Genomic DNA, 9,183 nt, shown 5'->3' with positions numbered 1-9,183 from the left:
GACCTGCTGGGCTCCGGCGATCCTTCTGCCTCAGCCTTCCAAGTAGCTGGAATTACAAGTGTGCACTACCACGCTCAGCTAGTGTTTTATTTATTGTAGAGATGAGGTCTCACCAAGTTTCCCAGGCGGATCTCAAACCCGGGCTCAGGCAATCCACTCACCTCAGCCTCCCAAAGCATGGGGATTACAGGCTGAGCCACCAAGCCAGGCTACATTGTTTTCTTACAAATAATCTTCCCATTTCAAGAAAAGTGAAGTTGGATTTTATTGTAATTACTGTGAACCAGCTCTATATATGATTGAAGAAACATTTAAATTCATACACCTTTGAGCAGTATGCCTTAAAAGATTTGTATTTGGTGTAAACACTTGGTTTTGCTTGCTGACACAATGAAAAACTAGATTTTATGGATTTTTTGTCTTTTTTTTTTTTTTAATTGGAATCTCACTCTGTCATCCAGGCCAGAGTGCAGTGGCATGCTCATGACTACCACAGTCTCTACCTACTGGGCTAAGGCAATCCTTTTGCTTCAGCCTTCTGAGTAGCTGGGACTACAGGCACGTGCCACCACGCCTGGCTAATTTTTGTATTGTAGAGACAAAGTCTCGCCAAGTTGCCCAAGCTAGTCTCAAACCCCTGGGCTCAGGCAACCTCTTGTCTCGGCCTCCCAAAACTCTGGGATGACAGGCAAGTTATCACACCCAGCAGCTTCTTGTCTTTTACAAACAACAAGAGATAAAATTCATTTAACATTTATCCTTTTCTTATTTTTTCTTAGATTACAGTTTAGTTGAAAATGTATAGGTCTCCTTCTAGTTTGTAAAAACCTACTTATTAAACCGGTTGAAAGGTTTCATCTAGTAGCATTACTGTAGTTGAGCAATTGTTATGAACCCTGTTAAAAATTGAAAAGATAAGAAGTACTAAGTTGCTCTTTAATGAGTTCAATGGTTCATAACTTGCTTAAGGAAACTTAGTAATATTTGATTTACAATAAATTTTAATATTTGGATATCTTGTATTTCCAGTGCAACTTGGCCATATTCTGTTCGTCGACTTGCACAGTCATACTTGAAAGAACCGATGATTGTCTATGTTGGCACTCTGGATATAGTTGTAAGCTTGTTTTATTGCTGCTAAAATAAAACATTTGTTGAACATTTTTTATTATGAAAAATTTGAACATAGCTACCCTGTCCACTGTCCAATTTCAGAGCAAACCCCAGATGCATTTAGTTTTATCCAACAATATTTCAATACACGTGTCTGAAGGATGCATTTTAATAACTACAGTACCATCATCTCATATTTAAAATTTCAATAATCTGGTAATAACACAACTTGTGTTCACATTTTTTTGAGATCTCGTTTTAACACTGTTTGTATCGGGTCTAAGCACAGGTCTACACACTTGCATAAACATGTCTGTTCACTTCTTATGAAGTTAAGATTGATCGTGCAGTTCATATGTCAGTCAAACCCCTCCATTACGAAGCTTTCTGGCTTTCTGCTTAATCATTAAGAGGTGGAATTTGTCTTTCATTTGATCAATAATAAGGAAGTCGTTGCCTAGACCAGTATTTCATTAGGGATTTACAACTAGTAATCAAATATTTCTTGTTTTATGTTAGGTTGATGTATAAGTTTACAACATTTTTTTGGTTTTTGTTTTTGGCATGGCAACACTGCAGTGTTGGGAGTTTGTTGATTGTCATTTGAAGGGACAGTGTTGTGCTTGCAGATTTTGCAAATTTTGCAGATTTTGCAGATTTTGCAAATTTTGCAGATTTGAGGCTAAAGAAGATTTTGCAAGGGACAGTATTGTGCTTGCAGATTTTGCAATTTTTGCAAATTTTGCAAATTTCGCAAATTTTGCAGATTTTGCAAATTTTGCAGATTTGAGGTAAAGAAGATGAAGTGTCAAATGAGAAAAACCAAGCACTTCCAACATCTTCTGTTTGAGTTTAACAGAGGAGTAAACTCAAGACATTTGTGCCATGTCCAGGGAGAATGGCAGTCAGGGAAAGAAAGGCAAGAACACCCATTTTTGTCATTCCAAAATGAGCCACTTTGACCTGAGTGAATCTCCACATTCAGGAAGACCATTCAGGAAGACCATCAGGCTTTGATGAAGTCCGTTTAAATGTTTCGGTCCACGATGATCCAGTCAACCCAAGAATTGGCAAACATGAACTGTTAACCATCATGCGACATTTGCATTCCATGGGCAAGCGAAAAATGCTAACCCAATAAAATAATGATTAGCCTTTCAGAAAAAACAGTACAGATATTTGATTCTTTCCCTTTATTAAATACTACTAAAATCTATTTTCTCAAAAAGACAAATATTTCATCTCTTTATGGATCAAAGATGGTACCAACATATTTTGAGATTTTGTATTGTCAAGATACTCGTTGAATTTGAGACTCTTGCATCATAAGCTCGTCATCTTTCATTGCAAGGGCAATACCCAAAATTCAGGACAATAGCCTTTGTTCCACCTCAGGGTGATTTCCTTTTCCTACAATGGTAACCAGTTGTCTTGAGCACACTCTGCCAAGCATTCAGTGTTCCCAACTGATTTTTGGGAATAAATAATGAAGTGAAAGGCCAAGCTATGCATCTTTTTTTTTTAAGATCTGGGGTACAGTTCAGGTTTAGATATACAAGTGGTCATCATGCAGGTAAAGTTTGTGCCTCCTTTTGGTCCCACTTGCCTGGTTTGAGATCAGGTACCTTTATTGATGTTATGAGCCCCTCCCCCCACCCAGCAGTTTCCAACTACTGCCAATCCCTTTCTTATAGTATTATGGTAAATGTTCAGGATCTACTTATGAGTGAGAACATGTGGTATGCAGGTCTTTGTTTCTGTGACAAATCACTGAATATTATAAACTCTAAATCCATCCAAGTTGCTGTGAAGTCCATAATTTGTTGTTCTTTCTGACTGCATAATATTCCATCATGTATATATACCACTTTTTTTTTATTCAGTCCAGTTTTGATGGGAAGCACAGTTGGTTCCATGTTTTTGCTATTGTAATAGCAAAGCTATAAATCTTTAGGAGAAACAAGTAATTTTGATAGCAGTTTATTAAAACATTAGTCAACAATAGAAAAAAAGATGTATTTTTAGCTCATGTATGGAGTCTCTCCCTTCCTGTTAACATGCCATGTTCTTTGAATCCATTAGGCTGTAAGTTCAGTGAAGCAAAATATAATCGTCACCACAGAGGAAGAAAAACGAACTCATATCCAAACTTTTCTAGAAAGTATTTCACCCGGAGACAAAGTTATTGTCTTTGTTTGCCGAAAGACCCTGTAGGTATTTTTTCTTGTATGTCCATTATAATTAATCGTTGATTTGTGTATGATTAGTTCTACTTGCATGCTAATTTCATATGGGAGCAATGTGTCTGTTGTTATTTCAAACATTGGTAATACAAGTAAAACTAGTGAATTAATGGGTGGTATTAGAATAAACACTTAGGAGTCCTGACTTGTTCTTCTGCTTCAGTGTGGACCACTTATCAAGCGATCTGATTCTTGGAAATATACCAGTAGAATCTCTGCATGGTGATAGAGAACAGAGAGATCGGGAAAGAACATTAGAGAACTTTAAAGCAGGTACTTTTATGTAATTAGTATGAGTTACAATTTATTTATTATTATAATTATTTTTAATTGGAACTGGGGTCTCATTCTGTCGCCCAGGCTGGAGCACGGTGGCATGATCACAGCTTACTGCAGCCTCAACCTCCTGGGCTCAGGTGATCCTTCCACCTCTACCTCCCTAGTAGCGGGGACTACAGGTGCACACTACCACACCTGGCTAGTTTTTTTTTTTATTTTGTATAGAGACAAGCCCAGGCTGGTCTACAACTCCTGGCTCAAGCAGCCTTCCTGCCTCAGTCTTCCAAAGTACTGGAATTACAGGTGTGAGCCACTGTGACTTGCCTGTTGCAATTTAAAATAAGTGCAATACTTGGGCTTGGGAAACCCATTCTAAGGTTTGTTCTCAGTTTCTGTATCCCATAACTATGCTTGTCAGAGCTCTAAATATTAATCTGCTAAGAGCTAACTAAATTCCCCAAAGAATGTTTAAGCCTGGATACCACAGTCTTAATTTGCAACAGAGAATAGATCTCAGTTTACCTGAAAAACATTTTCCTGCCATGGTTCAGAGGTTTCAAGAACTATCTGCTGACTCATGGTATCTATTGTAACAGATAAAGAAAATTAAAACTCCATTTTCCATTTTTATTAAGTGAGCATTTTAATGTAAGTGATAATTAACCTGATTATATTATAAGGACAGTATACATTTCATTTATATCTTTGGTTGGTTTATACCACAACGAGTCAACATTCATGTGACTTGATTCCTTAGGGAAAGCAAGAATATTAATTGCAACTGACTTGGCATCCCGTGGTCTTGATGTCCATGATATTACACACGTCTATAATTATGATTTTCCACGGAACATTGAAGAATATGTGCACCGAATAGGGCGCACCGGACGCGCAGGGTATGTGAGCATGGCCCACCCAGTTCCAGATCCTCGGGGCTCCCCTCACAGACATCGTGCCCAGAAACCCATTTTTTTCTCTCGCCTGTAAATTGTCTGCTCCTCAGAATCTTGGCTATTGCACTTTCTCCCTAGCCATTTGACTTGTTCTAGACTCAACCAGATCTCCCGTGGTTGGCCTCATACAGCTGTGTCCAGTTCTACCCTTCTTACATCTACAGTGTGACCACTGAGTTCTGTACCCAGTGGATACTTTGGACGTTGCTAGCAAATAGTACAAATTAGCACAGGCATGAGAAGCCTCTCCATTTTAAGGGCACTACTGTCATACATCCACGTGTGCAGGTTCAACAACTGCAGGTTTAAAATCCAGATCTCGGACCCTAAATCTTGTGCACAACACATACTGGGCTGGTGATGGGAAAGTTGTGGCTCCCCTGTTTTTATTCTGTTCTCTTTTAGTCTTTATTAACTGAACACATTTTCCAAATGAAACCACATGCGTTTTTTCCCCTCTGAAGGAGGACTGGAGAGTCGATTACACTTATCACCAGGAATGACTGGAGGGTTGCCCCTGAACTGATCAGCATCCTGGAAAGAGCAAATCAGGTGAGTGTTCGCAGTACATTAGAAATCTACCTCAGTTTTCTGGTGTGTCATCTGTCAGTGATGCCAGGTCCTGGGGCTTGCTGCTTCTCAGGGAACATAAACATTGAAAGGGCTCAAACATGTTATGAGGGTGACACCAGGGCAACAATATGGAGCTATACACGTATAATTGGGTAACCTCACGCAATGGAGGTGGCCCTGAAAGCCCCACTAGGGAAGAAACCAGTGGGTGGAGGTACGGAGAGCTGTAGTGGCAGGGCAAATGTTCCAGCAGGGGGGAGCATAAGACCCAGAGGTGAGGAGGAATGTGGAGAAAATGGTAAAACAGGTAAAGGCACGTGATGGCCCTTGCAGGTGGTGTAGCCTGAAGGTGGGTTTAGAGAGACACATTCCTGTTTGAAAGATGTTGTGTAACCAGGCATGCAGATGACCTGAAATGATTTGGAGGCATTGTAGCATATTGGAGAAAAGAACTCAGAATTCTAATAACATATTTAATAATTTCAGAGTATCCCAGAGGAGCTTGTGTCAATGGCTGAGAGATATAAGGGACATCAACATAAAAAAGAAATGGAAAGAAAAATGGGAAGACCTCAAGGAAAGCCCAGGAAGTCTTATTAGTAACATCTTATATTGAAAAGTGGCACCAGCTTACCAGAGGTAAAACTTAAAGAACACATGAATTTTCAAATGCCTGACCTCTTTTTTTTTTTTTTTTTTGAGTTGGAGTCTCACTCTGTTGCCCAGACTGGAGTGCAGTGGCCGCTTCCGGCCACCACAGCCTCGACCTGCTGGGCTCCGGTGATCCTTTCACTCTGCCTTCCAAGTAGCTGGAACTACAGGCACGCGCTACCACGCCTGGCTAATTTTTTAATTTATTGTAGAGATGAGGTCTCGCCAAGTTGCCCAGGCGGGTCGCGAACTCACAGGCTCAGGCAATCCACTTACCTCAGCCTCCCAAAGCGTGGGATTACAGGCTGAGCCACCGAGCCTGGCTATGCCTGACCTCTTAAACTAGGCTTTGTTAGTGTATTTATCACAGTCAGCATTGCCTTAACATAATAAATTAGGTATTGCCCTTTTACCTATTGCCTAAAGTCTTAGAGTTGGTAGACATATGTATTAGTATAAAATGAACAAATTTGTAATTTATTACTTATAAATACTTAGACCTTTTGATTGGGCAATTCCTCTTGGCAAGTATGTCTATATCTGCAAGACTTTTTAAAGCAGTATCTATAGTAGCAAAAGACTTACTGAAGTGTCTAGTGGGGACTAGATAAGTAAGTTGGTGATTAGTTTGCCATGCTGTAGATAAAGAACATGGGAGTCACCTCCAAGACAGTATAAGTATTAAGAGCAAAGATCGTTTTACTAGGGCTGATGGGCGGAGTTAAAACAGGAAACCTTATCTCCTACTTCAAACTCAACAGAAATGCTAGATAAAACTTTTTTTTTACAAAAATGTTGCCAAAGCTATGGGTAGGGGCTTGTTATATCTGGTGTTGTTTAAATAATTCCATAATAAAATGTTTCCATGGTAGAAAGGCTTTCCTGTCAACCTGAGGATGCAGCACTGAAGGGGAGTTTCCCTCTGACTGGAGGGGGTGAGGAGGCATAGAGGGAGCTGCAAGAACTCTGGCTGAATTCAGACCTTGCAGCCTCATGCCAAAAAACTACCTCTAAAATGGCAAAGCGTTACTGAAATACCACTCACCAGATAACACTCCACACACAAAGGATTACACTCCAGCTATATCACAGAATGGGATTTACTGAGATGCTAAGGTAAAACCAAGAGGGACTTTGTCATAAATATGCTTGAAAAGCTCAAAAATAAGTAGAAATCTGACGGATGACTTGTGACAAAATTGAAAATCCAGAAAAAAAAAATCTAAAAGTAGTCATCAAAATTTTAAATCTCAAAAGGATTAAGACAGAGCTGAAGAGAATTGGTGTCATGAGATCAGAGGAAATCATGCAATGCCTCTGAAAAAAACAATAGAAAATATAAAAGCAAAGTTTCAGAATATAGTGTGTAAGGCATGTTCTCATTTTTAAATACTTTTAATGTTTATATTAACAGAAACAGGATAAAACCACAAAACAGTGGCTGCCTCTGCTTTTAATTTTTGCTATTTGAAAAAGTTAAAAACTAAGAATAATCTACCAAAATTACATCATGAGGAAATAAAAATGTGAACAGATCTATAACTAGTAAGAAGTTTAAATCAGTGAAAATCTTCCCCCACAAGGAAAAGCCCAGGATAAGATGGCTTCACTGGTGAATTCTACCTAACATTTAAGAAAAAAACAATCCTCTTCAACTTTTTAAAAAAAATTTTCAGCACCATGCATTCTGCATTCATTCAACCTCTTTTTAAAAGTTGAAGAGTGCGGAATACTTCCAAACTTACTGTGGGGCCAGTGTTACCCTTGCAAAACCAGGTAAATACTATAAGAAAAATAATAAGAACAGTATTCCTGAATATTGGTGAAAAATCCTCAAAATACTAGCAAATAGAATTCAATAGCACATTAGAAAGATACACAGTGACCAAGTGGGATTTATTCCTAGAATGCAAGAATTCGTTAACATACATAAGTCAATGAAATTATACCACATTAATAGAAATTTTTTAAAAACTCAACTGATAGAGAAAAAGCATTTGCCAATTCAACATTCTTTCATGATAAAAAACAAACTAAGGGTGCTATGATTTGGATGTTCTCTCCCAAGTTGTTGAAATTGAATGGCCATAGAACCAGGGTTAAGAGGTGGCCTTTGGGACATGATTGGGCATGAGAGCACCTCCCTCATGGGTGGGCTTTCAGGAGTGGGCCCTCTTGTGTCCCTCTGCCATGGGATGATGCAGCTAGAAGACCTTCACCAGCTATGAACACCGCCCTCCTTCCCCCTGCACTTCAGAAACTTGATAAATTCCCAGTTTGTGGTACTCTGTTACAGATGCACAAAATAAAGAAAGCAGAGGATAAGATCTTATATAGAAAACCCTAAAGCGTCCACAAAAGTTTAGCAAATTTGCAGGATACAAAGCACAAAAAGTAGTTGCATTACTAACAATAAACAATCTAACAAGAAATTAAAACAGCTCCATTTACAGTAGCATCAAAAAATAAAATACTTAGGAATAAGCAATAAAGAATGCAAAAGACTTCTACATTAAAAACTACAAAGTGTTGATGAAAGAAACTAAAAAAGACATAAATGGGAAGACAACCTATTTTCATAAATTAGAAGAATTGATATTATTTGAATGTCTGCACTACCCAGTCAGTCTATAGATTCAATACAACTTCTATCAAAATCTCAATGGCTTTTTTTTCAGAAATAGAAAAGTTTTATTTTATAAATCATGGAAACTCAAGGGACCCCAAATAGCCATACCGACTTTGAATAAAGAACATGATTGGAGGATTCATTTACTTGCTGCCTTCAAAACATATTACAAAGCTACAGTAATCAAAAGACTATGGTGCTTGCGTAAAGGCATGTAAACCACGTGATAGAATAGAGTGCTCAGAGATAAACCCTCATATGATCAAGTGATTTCTGACAAGCATGCTAAACTAGTCAGTAGGAAGAGGACGCTCATTTCAGCAAATGTATTGAGAAAACTGGATGTCCACAGATTAATTGGCTATGACACCAAAAGCACAGGCAACACAAGCAAAAATGAAAGTGGGACTACATCAAACTTTTTTTTTTTTTTTTGTTGAGTTTCACTCCGTCATCCAGGCTAGAGTGCAGTGGCATGCTCATGGCCACCCCAGCATCAACCCACTGGGCTCAAGTGATCCTTCCGCCTCAGCTTTCCAAGTAGCCAGAACTAAAGACACATGCTACCACACCTAGCTAATTTTTTATTTATAGTAGAGATGTGGTCTCACCAAGTGTCCTGGGCTGGTCTTGAACCCACGGGCTCAGGTAATCCACACACCTCAGCCTTTCAAAGTGCTAGAATTGCCAGGCTCGGTGGCTCAGCCTGTAATCCCGTGCCTTTGGGAGGCTGAGGTGAGTG

The 9,183-nt window shown here is 39.0% G+C and overlaps 1 protein-coding gene across 1 annotated transcript in view; it reads left to right on the top strand.

The window, feature by feature from the left end:
• DDX43 (DEAD-box helicase 43) overlaps positions 1-5,761 on the top strand; it is a 23,463-nt gene extending 17,702 nt beyond the window's left edge. Inside the window, exons 9-14 of the mRNA XM_008056295.2 lie at positions 1,030-1,117; positions 3,196-3,323; positions 3,520-3,629; positions 4,393-4,531; positions 5,053-5,140; positions 5,648-5,761. Coding sequence (XP_008054486.1) covers positions 1,030-1,117; positions 3,196-3,323; positions 3,520-3,629; positions 4,393-4,531; positions 5,053-5,140; positions 5,648-5,761 — 667 coding nt within the window. The remainder of the gene's footprint in view (positions 1-1,029; positions 1,118-3,195; positions 3,324-3,519; positions 3,630-4,392; positions 4,532-5,052; positions 5,141-5,647) is intronic.
• The last annotated feature ends 3,422 nt before the right edge of the window (positions 5,762-9,183 follow it).

This window comes from Carlito syrichta, unplaced genomic scaffold (assembly GCF_000164805.1).
Source record: "Carlito syrichta isolate Samal-C Ts95f unplaced genomic scaffold, Tarsius_syrichta-2.0.1 Scaffold302315, whole genome shotgun sequence".
Taxonomy (NCBI): Eukaryota; Metazoa; Chordata; class Mammalia; order Primates; family Tarsiidae; genus Carlito; species Carlito syrichta.
This window is presented reverse-complemented; position numbering and strand designations above follow the sequence as displayed.